This window comes from Haliaeetus albicilla, unplaced genomic scaffold (genome assembly GCF_947461875.1).
Source record: "Haliaeetus albicilla unplaced genomic scaffold, bHalAlb1.1 scaffold_192, whole genome shotgun sequence".
Lineage (NCBI taxonomy): Eukaryota > Metazoa > Chordata > Aves > Accipitriformes > Accipitridae > Haliaeetus > Haliaeetus albicilla.
The window spans coordinates 14,210-36,766 of NW_027212507.1; the positions used below are offsets into that span (position 1 = coordinate 14,210).

The 22,557-nt window shown below is 63.3% G+C and overlaps 1 protein-coding gene across 1 annotated transcript; it reads right to left on the minus strand.

Annotated features, from left to right (window-relative positions):
• Positions 1 to 1,502: 1,502 nt before the first annotated feature.
• Positions 1,503 to 22,008, minus strand: POU2F2 (POU class 2 homeobox 2). Its single transcript, XM_069777945.1, is given in 16 exon segments — positions 1,503 to 1,674; positions 7,441 to 7,621; positions 10,045 to 10,111; positions 11,872 to 12,060; positions 12,149 to 12,238; positions 12,240 to 12,298; positions 13,857 to 14,008; positions 14,264 to 14,361; positions 14,363 to 14,416; positions 14,567 to 14,658; positions 16,701 to 16,806; positions 16,971 to 17,207; positions 20,165 to 20,247; positions 20,928 to 20,985; positions 21,109 to 21,143; positions 21,900 to 22,008. Coding segments are annotated over 16 exon segments (1,650 nt in total). The 3' UTR covers positions 1,503 to 1,634.
• Between the last annotated feature and the right edge of the window lie 549 nt (positions 22,009 to 22,557).

Sequence of the window (22,557 nt, forward strand, 5' to 3'; positions counted from 1 at the left end):
TTTTGGTGTTTTTCCTTCAGCTTTCGCTGGAGATTTTTGGTTTCCTGCGAGCGGGGGGGGGGGGTCAGGCACTGCGGGGGCGGGGACGGGTTTTTGGTGGGTTTTTGGTCTCTTTTCTGTGTTTGCTCCTTTTTTTGGCTTTTTTGGTTTTTTCCCTTTTTTTTGGTTTTGCTTTTTTCCCTTTTTTGGGTTTTTTTCCTCTTTTTTTGCCTTTTTTTTCTCTTTTTTTTGCTTTTTCCTCTTTTTTTTGGCCTTTTTCCTCCTTTTTTTGCCTTTTTTTCTTCTTTCCCTTTTTTCCAGTTTTCCTTTTTTGTTTTTCCTTTTTTTTTTGCCTTTTTCCCTCTTTTTTCCTTTTTCCTTTTTTTTACACTTTCCCCTCTTTTTCTTTTGCTTTTTCCCTTTTTTTTCCTTTTTGCCTGTTTTGCTTTTTCCTTTTCCTTGCTGTTTTCCTCTTTATTTTGCTTTTTCCTTTTCCTTGCTGTTTTCCTCTTTATTTTGCTTTTTTCCTCCTTTTTATTTCTTTTTCCCCTTTTTTCTCTCTGCTTTTTTCCTTGTTTTGCTTTTTTCCTCTTTATTTTTCTCTTTTCCTTGTTTTTTTTTTTCTTTTTCCCTTGTTGCTTTGCTTTCCTCTTCTTATTTTCCTTCTTCCTTGCTCTTTCCCTTGGTATCTTCCTCTTGCTTTTTTCCACTTTCTGCTCCTCTTTTCCCATTTCTTTCACTTTTTTCCCTTTTTTGCCTTTTTTCCCCCCCTTCTTCTTCTTCTTTTTTTTTGCCTCCCCCTCCTCCGCCCGACCCCCCCTCGGCCGCAGCCTCCTGGGGATAAATAAATACGGGGGGGGGAGGGGGGGGACGATGCCGGGGGGGGGTCGGTCCCACCGACCCCCCCCCATCAAACCCCCAATTTACAATAAATTACCCCCCCACCCCCCCGCAAACACATTCGAGTGGACACCGAGGTCAGAAGAGTTTTGTAAAAAGCCTTTGGGATCAGCTTGGGGGGGGGGGTCGTGCCCCCCCCACCCCGGGCAGGTTTTTTTGGTGTGAAATAGTCACTTTTTGGGTTTGGTTTTTTTTTTTCTTGTTTCCCCCCCCTTGCCTCACCAGGGCAGAAAAACGCCCTTTTCATGGTTTTTTTTTTCCCCATCCGCTCCCCCCCCCAATAAATTAATTGGGGGGGGGGAGCACCCCCCCAGTGAGGAGAGGGGATTAATTTGAGGGGGACGACCCCCCCCCAAGAGCATCATTAAGTTAAATTAAGTTAAGGGGTGGGGGGGGGGGGGGGTCCATCCTCCCGGCCCCCCTCAGGGTGTTGGGGGGGGGTGGGGGTCGGTTTTTGGTCTGTAGCACGTGCTGGGGGGGGTCCGGGGGGGGGGTGTCCCCCCCCCACCCATCACTCGTCCCCCGGGGGGGGCTGGGGGGGGGTCTCCCCGCTGGCGGAGCTGCAAGAGGAGCAGGAGGGGGACGGGGAAGGGGGGGGCAAAGGGGTGGCCACGGTGGCCGGCACTAGCCCCACGGTAGCCGGGGGGGCCCCCAAAAGAGGGAGGGGTCCCTGGTTGAGGAAAAGGGGGGGGGGCACCATGGCGGGGGTGGTCGGCGTCCCCGCGCTGCTCCCCAGCACCAGCGGCCCCCCCGGCTCAAGGCTGGAAAGGGGCAGGTTTCCACCACTGGCCAAGGCTGCGGAGAGAAGGGGGGGGAAGGGGGGGTTAGGGGGGGGCTGGGGGGCGACCCCCCCCCACCCAGGACCCCTCGGGACCCCCGCGTGGGTATCGCTGTTCTATGGGGACCCCCCGTCCCGTGGGGGCCAATAGCCCTGGGGGGGGCTGCCCCCAGGGAGCCCCATCCCATGGGGACCCCCATCCTATAGGGACCCCCATCCTAGAGGGACCCCCTTCCCATAGGGAACCCCATCCTATAGGGAACCCCTTCCCATAGGACCCCCATCCTATAGGGACCCCCATCCTATAGGGACCCCCATCCCATAGGGAACCCCATCCTATAGGGAACCCCTTCCCATAGGACCCCCATCCTATAGGGACCCCCATCCTATAGGGACCCCCTTCCCATAGGGAACCCCATCCTATAGGGAACCCCTTCCCATAGGACCCCCATCCTATAGGGACCCCCATCCTATAGGGACCCCCTTCCCATAGGGAACCCCATCCTATAGGGAACCCCTTCCCATAGGACCCCCATCCTATAGGGACCCCCATCCTATAGGGACCCCCTTCCCATAGGGAACCCCATCCTATAGGGAACCCGTTCCCATAGGACCCCCATCCTATAGGGACCCCCATCCTATAGGGACCCCCTTCCCATAGGCACCCCTTTTCTATAGGGACCCCCATCCTATAGGGACCCCCATCCTAGAGGGAACCCCATCCTATAGGGACCCCCTTCCCATAGGGAACCCCTTCCCATAGGACCCCCATCCTATAGGGAACCCCATCCTATAGGGACCCCCATCCTATAGGGACCCCCTTCCCATAGGGAACCCCATCCTATAGGGAACCCCTTCCCATAGGACCCCCATCCTATAGGGACCCCCATCCTATAGGGACCCCCATCCCATAGGGAACCCCATCCTATAGGGAACCCCTTCCCATAGGACCCCCATCCTATAGGGACCCCCATCCTATAGGGACCCCCTTCCCATAGGGAACCCCATCCTATAGGGAACCCCTTCCCATAGGACCCCCATCCTATAGGGACCCCCATCCTATAGGGACCCCCTTCCCATAGGGAACCCCATCCTATAGGGAACCCCTTCCCATAGGACCCCCATCCTATAGGGACCCCCATCCTATAGGGACCCCCTTCCCATAGGGAACCCCATCCTATAGGGAACCCCTTCCCATAGGACCCCCATCCTATAGGGACCCCCTTCCCATAGGCACCCCTTTTCTATAGGGACCCCCATCCTATAGGGACCCCCATCCTAGAGGGAACCCCATCCTATAGGGACCCCCTTCCCATAGGGAACCCCTTCCCATAGGACCCCCATCCTATAGGGAACCCCATCCTATAGGGAACCCCATCCTATAGGGACCCCCTTCCCATAGGACCCCCATCCTATAGGGACCCCCATCCTATAGGGACCCCCTTCCCATAGGCACCCCTTTTCTATAGGGACCCCCATCCTATAGGGACCCCCTTCCCATAGGTACCCCTTTTCTATAGGGACCCTCATCCTATAGGGACCCCCATCCTATAGGGACCCCCTTCCCATAGGCACCCCTTTTCTATAGGGAACCCCATCCTATAGGGACCCCTATCCCTGGGGACCCCCATCCTATAGGGACCCCTTCCCATAGGACCCCCATCCCACAGGGACCCCCATCCCATGGGGACCCATCCTATAGGACCCCCGGCCCCAGGGACCCCTGTCCTATAGGTAACCCCATCCCATAAGGACTCCCTTGCTATAGGGACCCCCATCCCCAGGGACCCCCATCCCCAGGGACACCCATCCTATAGGGACCCCCATCTTATAGGTATCCCCATCCCATAAGGACCCCCTTAGTATAGGGACACCCATCCCATGGGGACCCCCATCCTATAGGGACCCCCATCCTATAGGGAACCCTATCCCTCAGGACCCCCATTCCATAGAGACCCCCATCCTATAGGTATCCCCATCCCATAAGGACCCCCTTGCTATAAGGACCCCCATCCCTGGGGACCCCCATCCTAACGGGACCCCCATCCCATGGGGACCCATCCTATAGGACCCCTGCCCCCAGGGACCCCTATCCTATAGGTATCCCCATCCCGTAAGGACCCCCTTACTATAGGGACCCCTATCCCTGGAGACCCCCATCCTATAGGGACCCCCATCCTATAGGGACCCCCTTCCCATAGGCACCCCTTTTCTATAGGGACCCCCATCCTATAGGGACCCCCATCCTAGAGGGAACCCCATCCTATAGGGACCCCCTTCCCATAGGGAACCCCATCCTATAGGGAACCCCTTCCCATAGGACCCCCATCCTATAGGGACCCCCATCCTATAGGGACCCCCTTCCCATAGGGAACCCCATCCTATAGGGACCCCCTTCCCATAGGACCCCCATCCTATAGGGACCCCCTTCCCATAGGCACCCCTTTTCTATAGGGACCCCCATCCTATAGGGACCCCCTTCCCATAGGTACCCCTTTTCTATAGGGACCCCCATCCTATAGGGACCCCCATCCTATAGGGACCCCCTTCCCATAGGCACCCCTTTTCTATAGGGAACCCCATCCTATAGGGACCCCTATCCCTGGGGACCCCCATCCTATAGGGACCCCATCCCCAGGGACCCCCATCCCACAGGGACCCCCATCCCACGGCTCCTCCCGCCCCCCCCGCCTCCCGGCCCCACGGCCAGCGTGCAACGTGCGTGCGATGAGCGTGCGATGAGCGTGCGACGAGCGTGCAACGAGCGTGCGGTTAGTGAGCGGGGGGGGTGTTAGGGCTGGCATGGGCACGGGGGGGATGAGGGGGGGCCCAGACCATGGGGGGGGGGGGCTGCCCGCCCGGCAGCCTTTGCACGCTCGCACACTCGCACACGCGTGGGCACTCGCTCGCCCTTGCACGTCAAACCACGACTATCCGCGCGGCCGTGCACGGGGCTTTGCACGCCAGCCCGCAGCCCCTCGCACACCCACACGCGCCTCCTTGCGCGCCCGCTCAGTGCTCCAGCCCACGGCTCCTTGCACACTCACGCACAGGTCTTTGCACACCAGACCATGCCTATCTGCACGCCTGTGCACGACTCTTTGCACGCCAGCCCGTGACTCTTTGAACACCCGTGCGCAGCTCTTTGCACACCAGGTCACACCTATCTGCACGCCCGTGAACGGCTCTTTGCACGCCAGCTCATAGTTCCTTGTGCACCTACATGTGCCTCCTTGCACACCAGCTCAGTGCTGCAGCCCACGGCTCCTTGCACGCCAGCCCACGACCCTCTGCACACCTGTGCACAGCTCTTTGCACACCAGCTCACACCTATCTGCCCTCCTGGGCATGGCTCTCTGCACACCAGCCCCTGCCCCCTTGCACACCCATGTAGGACTCTTTGCACACCAGCCCACAACTCTTTGCACACCTGTGGATGGCTATTTGCACACCTACGTATAGCTCTTTGCACACCAGCTCACACCTATCTGCCCTCCTGGGCACGGCTCTCTGCACGCCAGCCCCTGCCCCCTTGCACACCCGCGTAGGACTCTTTGCACGCCAGCCCCTGCCTCCTTGCACACCAGCGTAGGACTCTTTGCACGCCAGCCCACGACTCTTTGCACACCAGCTCACACCTATCTGCCCTCCTGGGCACAGCTCTCTGCACGCCAGCCCCTGCCTCCTTGCACACCCGCGTAGGGCTCCTTGCACACCAGCCCATGACTCTTTGCACACCTGTGGATGGCTATTTGCACACCTACGTATAGCTCTTCGCACACCAGCTCACACCTATCTGCCCTCCTGGGCACGGCTCTCTGCACACCAGCCCCTGCCCCCTTGCACACCCGCGTAGGACTCTTTGCACGCCAGCCCCTGCTTCCTTGCACACCTATGTATAACACTTTGCACACCAGCTCACACCTATCTGCACACCTGGGCACGGCTCTCTGCACACCAGCCCCTGCCCCCTTGCACACCCATGTAGGACTCTTTGCACACCAGCCCACAACTCTTTGCACACCTGTGGATGGCTATTTGCACACCTACGTATAGCTCTTTGCACACCAGCTCACACCTATCTGCACTCCTGGGCACGGCTCTCTGCACACCAGCCCCTGCCCCCTTGCACACCCGCGTAGGACTCTTTGCACACCAGCCCCTGCCTCCTTGCACACCTATGTATAACACTTTGCACACCAGCTCACAAGTATCTGCACTCCTTGGCACGGCTCTCTGCACGCCAGCCCCTGCCTCCTTGCACACCCGCGTAGGACTCTTTGCACGCCAGCCCACGACTCTTTGCACACCAGCTCACACCTATCTGCACTCCTGGGCACGGCTCTCTGCACGCCAGCCCCTGCCTCCTTGCACACCCACGTAGGGCTCCTTGCACACCAGCCCACGACTCTTTGCACACCTGTGGATGGCTATTTGCACACCTGTGCACAGCTCTTTGCACACCAGCTCACACCTATCTGCACTCCTGGGCACGGCTCTCTGCACGCCAGCCCCTGCCCCCTTGCACACCCACATAGGGCTCCTTGCACGCCAGCCCATGACTCTTTGCACACCTATGTATAACACTTTGCACACCAGCTCACACCTATCTGCACTCCTGGGCACGGCTCTCTGCACACCAGCCCCTGCCTCCTCGCACACCCACGTAGGACTCTTTGCACGCCAGCCCATGACTCTTTGCACACCTATGTATAACACTTTGCACACCAGCTCACAAGTATCTGCACTCCTTGGCACGGCTCTCTGCACGCCAGCCCCTGCCTCCTTGCACACCCGCGTAGGACTCTTTGCACGCCAGCCCACGACTCTTTGCACACCAGCTCACACCTATCTGCACTCCTGGGCACGGCTCTCTGCACGCCAGCCCCTGCCTCCTTGCACACCCACGTAGGGCTCCTTGCACACCAGCCCACGACTCTTTGCACACCTGTGGATGGCTATTTGCACACCTGTGCACAGCTCTTTGCACACCAGCTCACACCTATCTGCACTCCTGGGCACGGCTCTCTGCACGCCAGCCCCTGCCCCCTTGCACACCCGCGTAGGACTCTTTGCACGCCAGCCCCTGCCTCCTTGCACACCCGCGTAGGGCTCCTTGCACACCAGCCCACGACTCTTTGCACACCAGCTCACACCTATCTGCCCTCCTGGGCACGGCTCTCTGCACGCCAGCCCCTGCCCCCTTGCACACCCGCGTAGGACTCTTTGCACGCCAGCCCCTGCCTCCTTGCACACCTATGTATAACACTTTGCACACCAGCTCACACCTATCTGCCCTCCTGGGCACGGCTCTCTGCACACCAGCCCCTGCCCCCTCGCACACCCGCGTAGGGCTCCTTGCACGCCAACCCACGTCTCTTTGCGCACCCACGCACGCCTCTTTGCACACCGGCTCGTGGCTCCTCGCACGCCCCTTTGCACGCCACCTCGCCGCGCCCCCTCACACGCCAACGCACCCACACACACGCACCCCCCCCCTCCTTGCACACTCACTCCCCCCCTCCCCAGGCGTCCGGGCGGGCGGCCGACGGCCTGACACGCGCGCGTGCAAGGCGCCTCACGCACCTTGGATGGTGGCCAGCGGGTTAGTGGCCATGAGCGCCGGGTTTAACCCCGCGGTCACCCCAAGCACTGAGCTTCTGCAAAGCAAACCGGGGTGGGGGGGGTGGGTTTATAGGGGGGACCCCCCCCAAATTTTTTTTTTTTTTTTTTTTGGGGGGGGGGGGGGTAACCGTGACACCCACCCCCACCCCAAAACTCACCCGGTGCCGGGGTTGAGGCTGGCGAGGCCGATGGGGCCGTGGGCGCCGCTTTGGGGGCTGGGGGTTGTGCTGTTGGGGGGGGGCGGCGTGGCCGGGGGGAGGGTTGGGGGGGGGACCCCCCCGGCCCCCCCCCCGCAACGGCTGGGGGCCAGGGAGCCGGCGGCCGACGACAAGGTAGTCACTGCGGGAGGAAAGGGGGGGGAGAAGGGGGTTTCTGTAGGTCCTACGTAAACATTGGGGTTGGGGTAGGTCCTACAAAAACATTGGGGCCCCCCCTGCCCTTAAAACACCCCCCTGCCCTTAAAACTTCCCCCCCCAGCTATACACCAGCCGGCATTTGGGTAGACCCTATGGAAACATTCGTGTAGGTCCTACGTAAACACCAGGGTTTGGGTAGGTCCTACGTAAACGTCGGGGTTTGGGTAGGTCCTACAAAATCGTTGTGCCCCCCCTTAAATCATCCCACCCTGTAGGACCTACAGACCCCCACCCCTTTTCACGGGTGTTTGTGTAGACCCTACGTAAACATTAGGGTAGGTCCTACGTAAACACCAGGGTAGGTCCTACATAAACATTCGTGTAGGTCCTACATAAACACCAGGGTTTGGGTAGGTCCTACAAAAACGTTGTGCCCCCCCTTAAAGCATCCCACCCTGTAGGACCTACAGACACCCCCCCCCCCCTTTACGCGGGTGTTTGTGCAGACCCTACGTAAACATTCGTGTAGGTCCTACGTAAACACCAGGGTGGTGTTTGTGTAGGTCCTACGTAAACATTAAGGTAGGTCCTACGTAAACGTCGGGGTTTGGGTAGGTCCTACAAAATCGTTGTGCCCCCCCTTAAAGCATCCCACTTTGTAGGACCTACAGACCCCTACCCTTTATGCGGGTGTTTGTGCAGACCCTACGTAAACATTCGTGTAGGTCCTACGTAAACACCAGGGTTTGGGTAGGTCCTACGTAAACACCAAGGTTTAGGTAGGTCCTACAAAAACATTGTGCCCCCCCTTAAAGCATCCCACCTCGTAGGACCTACAGACCCCCACCCCTTTACGCGGGTGTTTGTGCAGACCCTACGTAAACATTCGTGTAGGTCCTACGTAAACACCAGGGTTTGGGTAGGTCCTACGTAAACACCAAGGTTTAGGTAGGTCCTACAAAAACATTGTGCCCCCCCTTAAAGCATCCCACCTCGTAGGACCTACAGACCCCCACCCCTTTACGCGGGTGTTTGTGCAGACCCTACGTAAACATTCGTGTAGGTCCTACGTAAACACCAGGGTTTGGGTAGGTCCTACGTAAACACCAAGGTTTAGGTAGGTCCTACAAAAACATTGTGCCCCCCCTTAAAGCATCCCACCTCGTAGGACCTACAGACCCCCACCCCTTTACGCGGGTGTTTGTGCAGACCCTACGTAAACATTCGTGTAGGTCCTACGTAAACACCAGGGTTTGGGTAGGTCCTACGTAAACACCAAGGTTTAGGTAGGTCCTACAAAAACATTGTGCCCCCCCTTAAAGCATCCCACCTCGTAGGACCTACAGACCCCCACCCCTTTACGTGGGTGTTTGTGCAGACCCTACGTAAACACTCGCGTAGGTCCTACGTAAACACCAGGGTGGTGTTTGTGTAGGTCCTACGTAAACATTAAGGTAGGTCCTACGTAAACATCGGGGTTTGGGTAGGTCCTACAAAATCGTTGTGCCCCCCCTTAAAGCATCCCACTTTGTAGGACCTACAGACCCCTACCCCTTTTCACGGGTGTTTGTGCAGACCCTACGTAAACATTAGGGTAGGTCCTACGTAAACACCAGGGTTTGGGTAGGTCCTACGTAAACACCAAGGTTTAGGTAGGTCCTACAAAAACATTGTGCCCCCCCTTAAAGCATCCCACCTCGTAGGACCTACAGACCCCCACCCCTTTACGCGGGTGTTTGTGCAGACCCTACGTAAACATTCGTGTAGGTCCTACGTAAACACCAGGGTGGTGTTTGTGTAGGTCCTACGTAAACATTAAGGTAGGTCCTACGTAAACGTCGGGGTTTGGGTAGGTCCTACAAAATCGTTGTGCCCCCCCTTAAAGCATCCCACTTTGTAGGACCTACAGACCCCTACCCTTTATGCGGGTGTTTGTGTAGATCCTACGTAAACATTCGTGTAGGTCCTACGTAAACACCAGGGTTTGGGTAGGTCCTACGTAAACACCAAGGTTTAGGTAGGTCCTACAAAAACATTGTGCCCCCCCTTAAAGCATCCCACCTCGTAGGACCTACAGACCCCCACCCCTTTACGTGGGTGTTTGTGCAGACCCTACGTAAACATTCGTGTAGGTCCTACGTAAACACCAGGGTGGTGTTTGTGTAGGTCCTACGTAAACATTAGGGTAGGTCCTACGTAAACATCGGGGTTTGGGTAGGTCCTACAAAATCGTTGTGCCCCCCCTTGCAGCATCCCACCCTGTAGGACCTGCAGACCCCCCCCCTTTACGCGGGTGTTTGTGCAGACCCTACGTAAACACTCTCGTAGGTCCTACGTAAAGACCGGGGGGGGTGTTTGCGTAGGTCCTACGTAAACGTCGGGGCAGACCCTCGGTGAGGGGCCGACCTGTTGTGCTCAGACTGCTGGAGGCCTGGGAGAGCGGGAGGCTGACGCCGGGGCCGGGGCTGGTCACCTGGGGGGAGAGAGGGGGGGTCGTGGGGGGGGAACGGCAGGACCCCCGGGGTGGGGACGGACGGACGGACGGACGGACGGACGCTGCGGGGGACAGGGACCAGGGGCTGTAGAGGGACGGGGGCGTATGGGGACTGGGACCATATGGGGACAGGGACTGGGGGTCATATGGGGACAGGGACCGTATAGGCACAGGGACCAGGGGTCATATAGGAGCAGGGAGCATATGGGGAATGGGACTGGGAGTCATATGGGGACAGGGACTGGGGGTCATATAAGAACAGGGACCATATAGGCACAGAGACCATATGGGGACAGGGACTGGGGGTCATATGGGGACAGGGACCATATGGGCACAGAGACCATATGGGGACAGGGACTGGGGGTCCTATAGGAACAGGGACCATATGGGGACTGGGACCATATGGGGACAGGGACTGGGGGTCATATAAGAACAGGGACCATATGGGCACAGGGACCAGGGGCCATACAGGAACAAGGACCATATGGGGATGGGGACCATATGGGGACAGGGACCGTATGGGGACAGGGACTGGGGGTCATATAAGAACAGGGACCGTATGGGGACAGGGACCGGGGGCCATACAGGAACAAGGACTGTATGGGGACTGGGACCATATGGGGACAGGGCCTGGGGGTCATATGGGGACTGGGACCATATGGGGACAGGGCCTGGGGGTCATATGGGGACTGGGACCATATGGGGACAGGGCCCGGGGGGGTCACATAGGAACAGGGACAGTATGGGGATGGGGACTGGGGGTCATATAGGAACAGGGGCTATATAGGGACAGGGACTGGGGGTCATACAAGAACGGGGACCGTATGGGGACAGGGACTGGGGGCCATACAGGAACAAGGACTGTATGGGGACTGGGACCATATGGGGACAGGGACTGGGGGTCATATAAGAACAGGGACCGTATGGGGACAGGGACCGGGGGCCATACAGGAACAAGGACTGTATGGGGACTGGGACCATATGGGGACACGGCCCGGGGGTCATATGGGGACTGGGACCATATGGGGACAGGGCCCGGGGGTCATATAGGAACAAGGACAGTATGGGGACAGGGACCGGGGGCCATACAGGAACAAGGACTGTATGGGGACAGGGACCGTATGGGGACAGGGCCTGGGGGTCATATGGGGACTGGGACCGTATGGGGACAGGGCCCGGGGGGGTCACATAGGAACAGGGACCGTATGGGGACAGGGACCGGGGGCCATACAGGAACAAGGACTGTATGGGGACTGGGACCATATGGGGACAGGGCCTGGGGGTCATATGGGGACTGGGACCATATGGGGACAGGGCCTGGGGGTCATATGGGGACTGGGACCATATGGGGACAGGGCCCGGGGGTCATATGGGGACTGGGACCATATGGGGACAGGGCCTGGGGGTCATATGGGGACGGGGACCATATGGGGACAGGGCCCGGGGGGGGTCACATAGGAACAGGGACAGTATGGGGATGGGGACTGGGGGTCATATAGGAACAGGGGCTATATGGGGACAGGGACCGGGGGCCGTACAGGAACAAGGACTGTATGGGGACTGGGACCATATGGGGACAGGGCCCGGGGGGGTCACATAGGAACAGGGACCGTATGGGGACAGGGCCCGGGGGGGTCACATAGGAACAGGGACGCTAAGGCGACAGGGACCGCGGGCCATACAGCCACAGGGACCGGGCGTTACACAGACCCAGGGACCCCCCCCCGCCTTCCACGCACCATATGGGGGCTGTAGGCGGGGGGCTTGCCGGGGGGGGTGGGCAGCCCGGGGGGGGTCCCGGTGGTGCCGCAGGGGTTGATGCGTTTCTCCTTCTGGCGGCGGTTGCAGAACCAGACGCGGATCACCTCCTTCTCCATGTGGAGCTGCTCCGCGATCAGCAGGATCTCCTCCGAGGTAGGCTTCTGGTTCTGGGGGGGGGGGGTCCGGGGGGGGGGGGTCAGGGGGTCCAGCACCCCCCCCTTTAGGTTTTGGGGGTGTCGGGGTAGGGGGTCTCACCGCCAGAAAGCTTTTCTCCAGGGCGAAGCGGACGTTGGTCTCGATGCTGGTGCGTTTCTTGCGGCGGCGGCCGGGGAGCCCCTCGAAGCCCCCAGGGTGGGGAGCTCAGGGGGTTGGGGCTGGGCAGCGCCGAGTCCACCGACATGGTCTCTGGGGGGGGGGACACACACGGGGGGGGGGGGATATGGGGACCCGCTTGGGGAGCCTCCCCTGGGGACCCCCCCAAGCCCGGTCTGCGATGGGGGTGGGGGGGCTGCCGCAGAGGTTTGGGGGGGGTGGGGGGGGTTGTGGGGGACCATGGGGACAATAGGGGGAGCCCAGGATGGGGGGGGGCAAGGACTATGGGGGGGGGACAAGGACCATGGTGGGGGGCAAGGACCATGGGGGCGGACCCCAGGACGGGGGGGGGGGGGCCAAGGACTATGGGGGGGCATCCCAGGGTGGGTGGGGGGGACAAGGACTATGGGGGGGGACAAAGACCATGGGGGGGGGACCCCAGGACAGGTGGGGGGACAAGGACTATGGGGGGGGCACCCCAGGACAGGTGGGGGGACAAAGACTATTGGGGCGGCACCCCAGGGTGGGTGGGGGGGGACAAGGACTATGTGGGGGCGACCCCAGGACGGGTGGGGGGGGGAAAGGACCATGGGGGGGGAACCCCAGGACAGGTGGGGGGGGACAAGGACTAGGGGGGGACGACAGGGGACCATGGGGGGGACCCAGACAGGTGGGGGGGGACAAAGACTATGGGGGGGGGACCCCAGGACAGGTGGGGGGGGGAAGGACCATGGGGGGGCACCCCAGGGTGGGGGGGACGGGACAAGGACTATGTGGGGGCGACCCCAGGACAGGTGGGGGGGGGAAAGGACCATGGGGGGGGGACCCCAGGACAGGTGGGGGGACAAGGACTGGGGGGGGGGACCCCAGGACAGGTGGGGGGGACAAAGACTATGGGGGGGGGACGACAGGGACCATGGGGGGGGACCCCAGGACAGGTGGGGGGGGGGACAAAGACTATGGGGGGGGGACCCCAGGACAGGTGGGGGGGGGGGAAGGACCATGGGGGGGGGACCCCAGGACAGGTGGGGGGGACAAGGACTGGGGGGGGGGACCCCAGGACAGGTGGGGGGGACAAAGACTATGGGGGGGGGGGACAAAGACCATGGGGGGGGACCCCAGGACAGGTGGGGGGGGACAAGGACTAGGGGGGGGACGACAGGGACCATGGGGAGGGACAAGGACCATGGGGGGGGACCCCAGGACAGGTGGGGGGGGACAAAGACTATGGGGGGGGGACCCCAGGACAGGTGGGGGGGGGGAAGGACCATGGGGGGGGGGGCGCAACAGGGACCAGTGGGACGTGATGGGGAGCTGGGACACTGCGGGGGGGGGACGACAGGACCCCAGGTGGTAGAACCAGGACCATGGGGACAATGTGGGGGACCCCCAGGGCATATTGGGGGGGGGGCCAGGGGCCATGGGGACATCCTGGGGGGGGGGGGGGGGCCAGGGACCATGGGGACATTGTGGGGGGGGGGCCCAGGGACCCCCCCAAGTGGTACGGGGCGATGGGGAGCATGGGGCTGTACTGGGATGGGGAGAACGTGGGGATGGGGAGAACGTGGGGATGGGGAGCAGGGGCCGTAGGGGGCTCTGGGGGTGACAAGCCCCCCCCCCCGCAGTGGTCCGGTGTGTCCCCCCCCCTCACCGGCGTCGTTGAGCCACTTCTCCAGCAGCGGCTTGAGCTTGCACATGTTCTTGAAGCTGAGGTTGAGCGCCTCGAAGCGCGAGATGGTCGTTTGGCTGAAGTCGTTCCCGTAGAGCTTCCCCATCGCCAGCCCCACATCGCCCTGGGAGAAGAGGGGGGGTGTTAGGGTGGGGGGGGTCTCACCCCCTTTTCCACCCCCAGGAGGACCCAGGAGCCTGAGAAAACCCCCCACCCCCCCCAAAAAAATAAAAAAAAATAAAATACATCCCCCCCCAAAAATAAAAAAAAATAAAATACCCCCCCAAATAATAATAATAAAAAATACCCCCCAAAAAAAATAAAAAAAAAATAAAATACCACGCCCCCCCCCAAAAAAAAATCCCAGAAAAATGACGTACCTGGGTGAAGCCAGCTTGATGCGCCGCTGCTTGAAGGTGCGGGCGAATTGCTCCAGCTCCTCCAGGTCGCTGGGTTCTTCGGGGTGCGGGGGGGGGTCCAGGCATTTTTGGGGGGGCCCCGGGGGGCAGGTGGGACTCGGGGAGGCCCGGCCGAGTCGCTGGCTGGGAGAGAAGGGGTTGGATGGGGGGGGGGGGATCCCCCCCCCTCACCCCATGGCAAAGACCCCTGGCTGGGAGGGATGGAGGGGGGTGAGGGGGGGGTGAGGGGGTGCAGACCACCCCCCCCCCCCCGGCACTGCCCCCCCCCCGTACCTGTGCTGGCAGCCCCCCGCGGGGCTGGTTTGGCAGGAGCCCCCCGGGGCTTTGCTGAGGTAGCTGAAAGAGGTTTGGGGTGGGGAGCAGCCCTGCAAAAGGGGGGGGTGGGGTGTCAGGGGACCCCCGAATTCTGGTGCCTGAGGGGGGTCTGGGCATCCCCCCCCCCCAAGGGATCCCTGAGCACCCCAGGGACTCTAGGTACCCTGGGGACCCCAAAAATCCTGGGCGCCCTGGGGACCCCGAGCACCCTGGAGATCCTGGGGTCCCCAGGCACTTTGGGGACCCTGGGAACCCCTGGGGACCCCGACTACCCTGGGGACCCCGAGCACCCCAATTCCCTGGGGACCCCGATTCCCTGGGGACCCCGAGCGCCCTGAGGACCCCTAGGGACCCCAAATACCCCGGGGACCCCAAGCACCCTGAGCACCCTGGGGACCCCGAGCATCTCAGGGCACTTTGGGGACCCTGAGCACCCCTGGGGACCCCAAATACCCTGGGGACCCCGATTCCCTGGGACCCCGAGCACCCCAATTCCCTGGGGACCCCGATTCCCTGGGGACCCCGAGCGCCCTGAGGACCCCGAGCACCCCAATTCCCTGGGAATCCTGAGCACCCTGAGGACCCCACGCACCTCAGGGCACTTTGGGGACCCTGAGCACCCCTGGGGACCCCGATCACCCCAAGCACCCTGAGGACCCCGAGCACCCCAATTCCCTGGGAATCCCGAGCACCCTGAGGACCCCACGCACCTCAGGGCACTTTGGGACCCCGGAGACACGGGGGTCTCTGGCACTTTGGGGACCCTGAGCACCCCTGGGGACCCCAAATACCCTGGGGACCCGATTCCCTGGGGACCCTGAGCACCCCGATTCCCTGGGGACCCCAATTCCCTGAGGACCCCGAGCACCCCAATTCCCTGGGAACCCCGAGCACCCTGGGGACCCCAAGCACCTCAGGGCACTTTGGGGACCCCGGAGACACGGGGGTCTCTGGCACTTTGGGGACCCTGAGCACCCCTGGGGACCCCAAATACCCTGGGGACCCCGATTCCCTGGGAATCCCGAGCACCCTGAGGACCCCACGCACCTCAGGGCACTTTGGGGACCCTGAGCACCCCTGGGGACCCCAAATACCCTGGGGACCCCGATTCCCTGGGGACCCCGAGCACCCCGATTCCCTGGGGACCCCAATTCCCTGAGGACCCCGAGCACCCCGATTCCCTGGGAACCCCGAGCACCCTGGGGACCCCACGCACCTCAGGGCACTTTGGGGACCCCGGAGACACGGGGGTCTCTGGCACTTTGGGGACCCTGAGCACCCCTGGGGACCCAAATACCCTGGGGACCCCGATTCCCTGGGGACCCTGAGCACCCCGATTCCCTGGGGACCCCAATTCCCTGAGGACCCCGAGCACCCCAATCCCCTGGGAATCCTGAGCACCCTGAGGACCCTGAGCACCTCAGGGCACTTTGGGGACCCTGAGCACCCCTGGGGACCCCAAATACCCTGAGGACCCCGATTCCCTGGGGGACCCCGAGCACCCCGATTCCCTGGGGACCCCAATTCCCTGAGGACCCCGAGCACCCCGATTCCCTGGGAATCCTGAGCACCCTGAGGACCCCACGCACCTCAGGGCACTTTGGGGACCCCGGAGACACGGGGGTCTCTGGCACTTTGGGGGACCCTGAGCACCCCTGGGGACCCCAAATACCCTGAGGACCCCGATTCCCTGGGGACCCCGAGCACCCTGAGGACCCCGAGCACCCCGATTTCCCTGGGAACCCCGAGCACCCTGAGGACCCCACGCACCTCAGGGCACTTTGGGGACCCCGGAGACACGGGGGTCTCTGGCACTTTGGGGACCCTGAGCCCCCCTGGGGACCCCAAATACCCTGGGGACCCCGATTCCCTGGGGACCCCGAGCACCCCGATTCCCTGGGGGACCCCAATTCCCTGAGGACCCCGAGCACCCCGATTCCCTGGGAACCCCGAGCACCCTGGGGACCCCACGCACCTCAGGGCACTTTGGGGACCCCGGAGACACGGGGGTCTCTGGCACTTTGGGGACCCCGATCCTGCCGAGGACCCTGATCCCCCCGATCCCCCCGGGGACCCCAAATCCCCCCAGTACCTTGCTGTCCTTGCTGGGCGGGCGGCAGCAGGAACTGGGGGGGCGGCTGGAGGTGGTGGCCGGGGACGAGCACCAGTTGCTGGAGCTGGAGGAGCTGCTGGATGTCCTGGGGGGGGGGGGGGAGACAAAAAGGTGGGGGGGGGACACAGGGGGACAGTCGGAGGGGGGGATGGGGGTGAGCGGGGTTGGGGGGACCCCAGGGAGTGGGGGGGGGGACACACATGCCAGCAGGGTTGGGGGGCAGGAGGAGGAGGGGGGGGGCCCCCTTACCTGGGCGGTGAGCTGGATGGGCTGGGAGAGGGTGAGCTGGGGGGGGGCAGGGGGGGGCCCAGGGGTCCCCTCCCCACCCGGGGGGGTGGTGGCGGCGGCGGTGGCAGCGGTGGCCGCGGTCTGCTGCTGCTGCTGCTGCTGCTGCTGCTGCTGCTGCTGCTGCACCGCCGCTGCCAGCAGCTGGGCCTGAGCCTGCTGCAGCAGGAGCTGCTGCTGGGCCGGCATCAGCGCTGCCAGCTGCGGGCAGGGGGGCGTGCAGGCAGGGGGGGGCGCAGGGGGAGATGGGGGTGCAGGGGGTGATGGGGGCGCAGGGGGAGATGGGGGCGCAGGGGTGATGGGGGTGCAGGGGTGATGGGGGCGCAGGGGGTGATGGGGTGCAGGCAGGGATGGGCAGGGATGGGGTGCAAGAAAAGATGAGGGTGCAGGCAGGGATGGGGTGCAGAAAAGATGAGGGTGCAGGCAGGGATGCGGGCGCAGGCAGGGATGAGGGTGCAGGGAGAGATGAGGGTGCAGGCAGGAATGGCAGGTGTGGGCAGGGATGGGGGTGCAGGCAGGGATGGGGGTGCAGGAAAAAATGAGGGTGCAGGCAGGAATGTGGGTGCAGGCAGGTGTGGGCAGGGGTGGGCAGGGATGGAGGTGAAGGGAGAGATTGATGGGGGTGCAGGAAAAGATGCAGGTGCAGCAGGGATGGGCAGATGTTGGGCAGGAACGTGGGTGCAGGCAGGGATGGGGGTGCAGGGAGAGATGAAGGTGCAGGCAGGGATGGGCAGGGGTGGGCAGGGATGGGGGTGAAGGGAGAGATGGGGGTGCAGGCAGGGATGAGGGTGCAGGAAAAGATGAGAGTGCAGGCAGGAATGGGCAGATGTGGGCAGGGATGGGGGTGCAGGCAGGGATGGGGTGCAGGCAGCGATGGGATGCAGGCAGGGATGTGGGTGCAGGCAGGGATGGGCAGATGTGGGCAGGGATGGGGGTGCAGGCAGGGATGGGCAGATGTGGGCAGGGATGGGGGTGCAGGCAGGGATGGGGGTGCAGGCAGGGATGGGCAGGTGTGGGCAGGGATGGGGGTGCAGGCAGCGATGGGGGTGCAGGCAGGGATGTGGGTGCAGGCAGGGATGGGCAGATGTGGGCAGGGATGGGGGTGCAGGCAGGGATGGGGGTGCAGGAAAAGATGAGGGTGCAGGCAGGGATGCGGGTGCAGGCAGGGATGGGGTGCAGGCAGCGATGGGCAGGTGTGGGCAGGGATGGGGGTGCAGGCAGGGATGTGGGGACAGGCAGGTGCAGGCAGCGATGTGTTAGGACAGACGGACGGACAGGGACGAGCAGAAGCAGGCAGGGACAGAGGGACAGGCAGGGACAGGCAGGGACAGAGGGACAGGCAGGTGGGGGCAGCGGGGGTCGAGCGGGAGCAAGTGCGGGGCGAGGGGGGGACGCGGGGACGGGATGACGGGGACGGGGGACACGGACGGGGACACGGGACAGGACGGGGACGTGGGGACGGGGGGGACATGGGGACGGGGAGGGGGACACGGGGATGGGGTGGGGGACGGGGGGACAAGGACGGGACACGGGGAGGGGGACACAGGGAGGGGGTTGGGGACACGGGGACAAGGACGGGGACATGGGGAGGGGGACACGGGGATGGGGTTGGGGACACGGGGAGGGGGAACACAGGGACAGGTTGGGGACATGGGGAGGGGGACATGGGGACAAGGATGGAGACATGGGGAGGGGGCAAGGACGTGGGACAGGACACGGGGACAGGATGGGGACACGGGGAGGGGGACAAATTTGGGACACGGGGACGGGGTTGGGGGCACGGGGACAGAGCAAGGACACGGGGACACAGTGGGGGGACACAGGGACGGAGTTTGGGACATGGGGATGGGGACATGGGATGGGGACAAATTTGGGACACGGGGACGGGGTTGGGGACACGGGGACAGGATGGGGACACGGGATGGGGACAAATTTGGGACACGGGGACGGGGTTGGGGACACGGGGACAGGATGGGGACACGGGGACACAGGGAGAAGTTTGGGACATGGGGGGACACGGGGACAGAGCAAGGACACGGGGACAGGACGTGGGGACACGGGGATGGGGACAAATTTGGGACACGGGGACAAATTTGGGACATGGGGACAGAGCAAGGACACAGGGACAGGATGGGGACACGGGGATGGGGACAAGTTTGGGACATGGGGATGGGGACACGGGGACACAGGGAGAAGTTTGGGACATGGGGGGGACACGGGGACAAGGATGGGGACACGGGGATGGGGACAAATTTGGGACACGGGGACAAATTTGGGACACGGGGACAGGATGGGGACACGGGGATGGGGACAAATTTGGGACATGGGGACAGAGCAAGACACGGGGACAGGATGGGGACACGGGATGGGGACAAATTTGGGACACGGGGACAAATTTGGGACACGGGGACAGGGTGGGGACACGGGGATGGGGACAAATTTGGGACACGGGGACAAATTTGGGACACGGGGACAGGATGGGGACACGGGATGGGGACAAATTTGGGACACGGGGACAAATTTGGGACACGGGGACAGGATGGGGACACGGGATGGGGACAAATTTGGGACACGGGGACAAATTTGGGACACGGGGACAGGATGGGGACACGGGGAGGGGGACACAGGGACGGAGTTTGGGACATGGGGGGGACACAGGGACAAGGATGGGGACACGGGGACAGGACGTGGGGACACGGGATGGGGGACAAATTTGGGACACGGGGACAGGATGGGGACACGGGGAGGGGGACAAGTTTGGGACACGGGGACAAATTTGGGACACGGGGACAGGATGGGGACACGGGGAGGGGGGACATGGGGGGGACACGGGGGGGACACAGGGACAGGGTTGGGGACACGGGGAGAAGTTTGGGACGTGGGGGGGGACATGGGGGGGGACAAATCGGGGATGGGGGGGGGGACACACACACAGACACCGTGCAGCACCCACGGGGGGGGACACAGAGAGGGGAGCAGCAGGTTAGTACCAGCCCCAAGCGCCCCCCCCTCCCCGCTCCCCCCCCCCAGCAGCAGCGAAGCCCCCCCCGTGTCCCCAGCAGCGCGGTGACACCCCCCCCTCCCCAATATGTGCGTCCCCCCCCCCCTCAAAGTGTGTGCGTGTCGTCCCCCCCCCTTGGGGACCCCCCCTCGCTCACCCCGGCCAGCTGACTCCCCGCCAGCATCAGCTGGGTCTGGGGGAGGTGGGGGGGCTGCGCGGGGGGGGCAGCTCCGGGGGGTCCTCGGCTTTAACCTGGGGGGGGGGGAATAAAAAAAATTTTAAAAAATTTTAAAAAATTTTTAAAAATTTTAAAATTTTAAAAGATTTGGGGGGGGGATGATTTTGGGGGGGGGGATGATTTTTTTGGGGGGGCCCCCCCCGGAGGTGCTTCCTGTTTTGCTACCACCCGCCCCCACCGAGGCCTTGGGATTTCCCCCCCCCCAGCACCCACAACCCCCCCCCCCCCACCCTGAGTCATCAACGCGCACCCGGTGCCCGCACCCAAAACAGGAACCTCCCGGGGGGGGGCACCCCTGGGGCTGGGGGGGGGGGGATGCTGGGGGGGGGGTGTGTGCTTTGGGGTTGGGGGAGGGCTGGGAGATGGGGGGGGCTGGTAATTTGGGGGGGGGCTGGGAGATGGGGAGGGGTTCCTGGGAGATGAGGGGGGGCTGGTCATTTGGGGGGGGCACCCCTGGGGCTGGGGGGGGGGGCTGAGAGTTGGGGGTGCTTTGGGCTTGGGGGGGGCTGGGAGATTGGGGGGGGTCCTGGGAGATGGGGGGGCTGGTAATTGGGGGGGGGGGGCTGGGAGATGGGGGGGGTCCTGGGAGATGGGGGGGGCTGGTAATTGGGGGGGGGGCACCAGTGAGGGTGTTGGGGGCCCGGGGGGGGGGATTTGGGGGGGTTTTGGGGGGGGGTCTTACCTTGGGTCCGGAGCCGGGGGGGGGCTGGGGTGAAGGGGGGGGGCTTGTTCTGCTGGGCCTGGGTGGGTGGGGGGGGGGGGGGGAGGCAGTGGGTTGGGGGGGGGGACACGGGGACCCCCGGGGCTGGGTCCGGCCCCACGGCTGCCCCATATCTGCCCCCCCCGGGCCCCCCCCATCTCACCTGGTGGTTCGTGTCGGGTCCATTCCTTTCTGTGTCTGCGACCGGGGGGGGGGACCCTCAGCACCCACCTGGGGGGGGTCGTGTCCCCCCCCCCCGGGACCCCCCAGGGACCCCCCATGGGCCTCAGGGGGCCCTATAGCCCCCCCCACCCCACAGACACCCCCCCCATCCCCCTGGGGCCCCCCAATCCCCGGGGGGGGGTCCAAGGTGCCCCTATAGCCCCCCCCCAGCCCCTATAGACACCCCCCCCCATAGCTCCCTCCATCCCCTGGGGGGGGCTCCTATGGGTGTCCCCCCCCTCCAGCCCCTCTGCTCCCAGTGCTCCCCATACCCTCCGGACCCCCCCCATGTCCCCAAGCCCCCCCCCCCATATTTCCAGCCCCCCCCCATGTCCCCAAGCCCCCCCCCATGTTTCCAGGTCCCCCCCATGTCCCCAAGCCCCCCCCATATTTCCAAGCCCCCCCCATATTTCCAGGCCCCCCCCCATGTCCCCCAAGCCCCCCCCATATTTCCAGCCCCCCCCATGTCCCCAAGCCCCCCCCCATATTTCCAGCCCCCCCTCCATGTCCCCAAGCCCCCCCATATTTCCAAGCCCCCCCCATCTTCCAGCCCCCCCATGTCCCCAACCCCCCCATGTCCCAAGCCCCCCCCATGTTTCCAGCCCCCCCATGTCCCCAAGCCCCCCCCAATGTCCCTAAGCCCCCCCCATATTTCCAGCCCCCCCCCAAGTCCCCAAGCCCCCCCCCACATTTCCAGCCCCCCCCCATGTCCCCCCCCCAAGCCCCCCATACCCGTGCGCTCCCCGTGCAGCTCCACTCGCGCCTTCTCCACCTCCAGAGGCTTAGACATTCTTATTTCTGGGGGGGGGACACATATTTGGGGGGGGGGACACACACACATTTGGGGGGGGGGTCAGCTGGGGTCCCAGGCATCCAGGTGCCCCCCCAGGCCTGCAGGCAGAGATGACGCTCTTGGGGCTGGGGGGGGGGGAATAGACACCCCCCCCCATATCCACTAGTGATGGGGGGGGTGTTTTTTCCACCCCCCCCAAATTATGGGGGGGGGCTGCGCCCCCCCCCAAATTACCTCTCCGGGGGTTTAACCCCTTCCTGGCCTGACCTCTGGGGGTCTGGGGGCTCTGGGGGGGGGCCCAGTGGTGCAGAGAGGTGTCTGCCAGCCCTGGGGAGCGACTGGGGTGGGGGGGGCCCCCCCCCGGGTTCCCCCCCCCTCATTTGCATGAGCCCACTGAGTCACTAACGAGGCCCCAGCCGGGCCCCAAAATCTGGGGGCGAGTGGGGGGGGGGGGGGGCACAAGCGTGTGCAACGGGCGTGCGACACACGCGTGTGCGAGGAGCGTGGGGGGGTTATGGGGGGGCGATGGGGGGGGGTGTAAGGGGGGGGCAAGGGGCTGCAAGGTGGGGGGGGCGACGGGGGTGCGAGGGGCGTGCG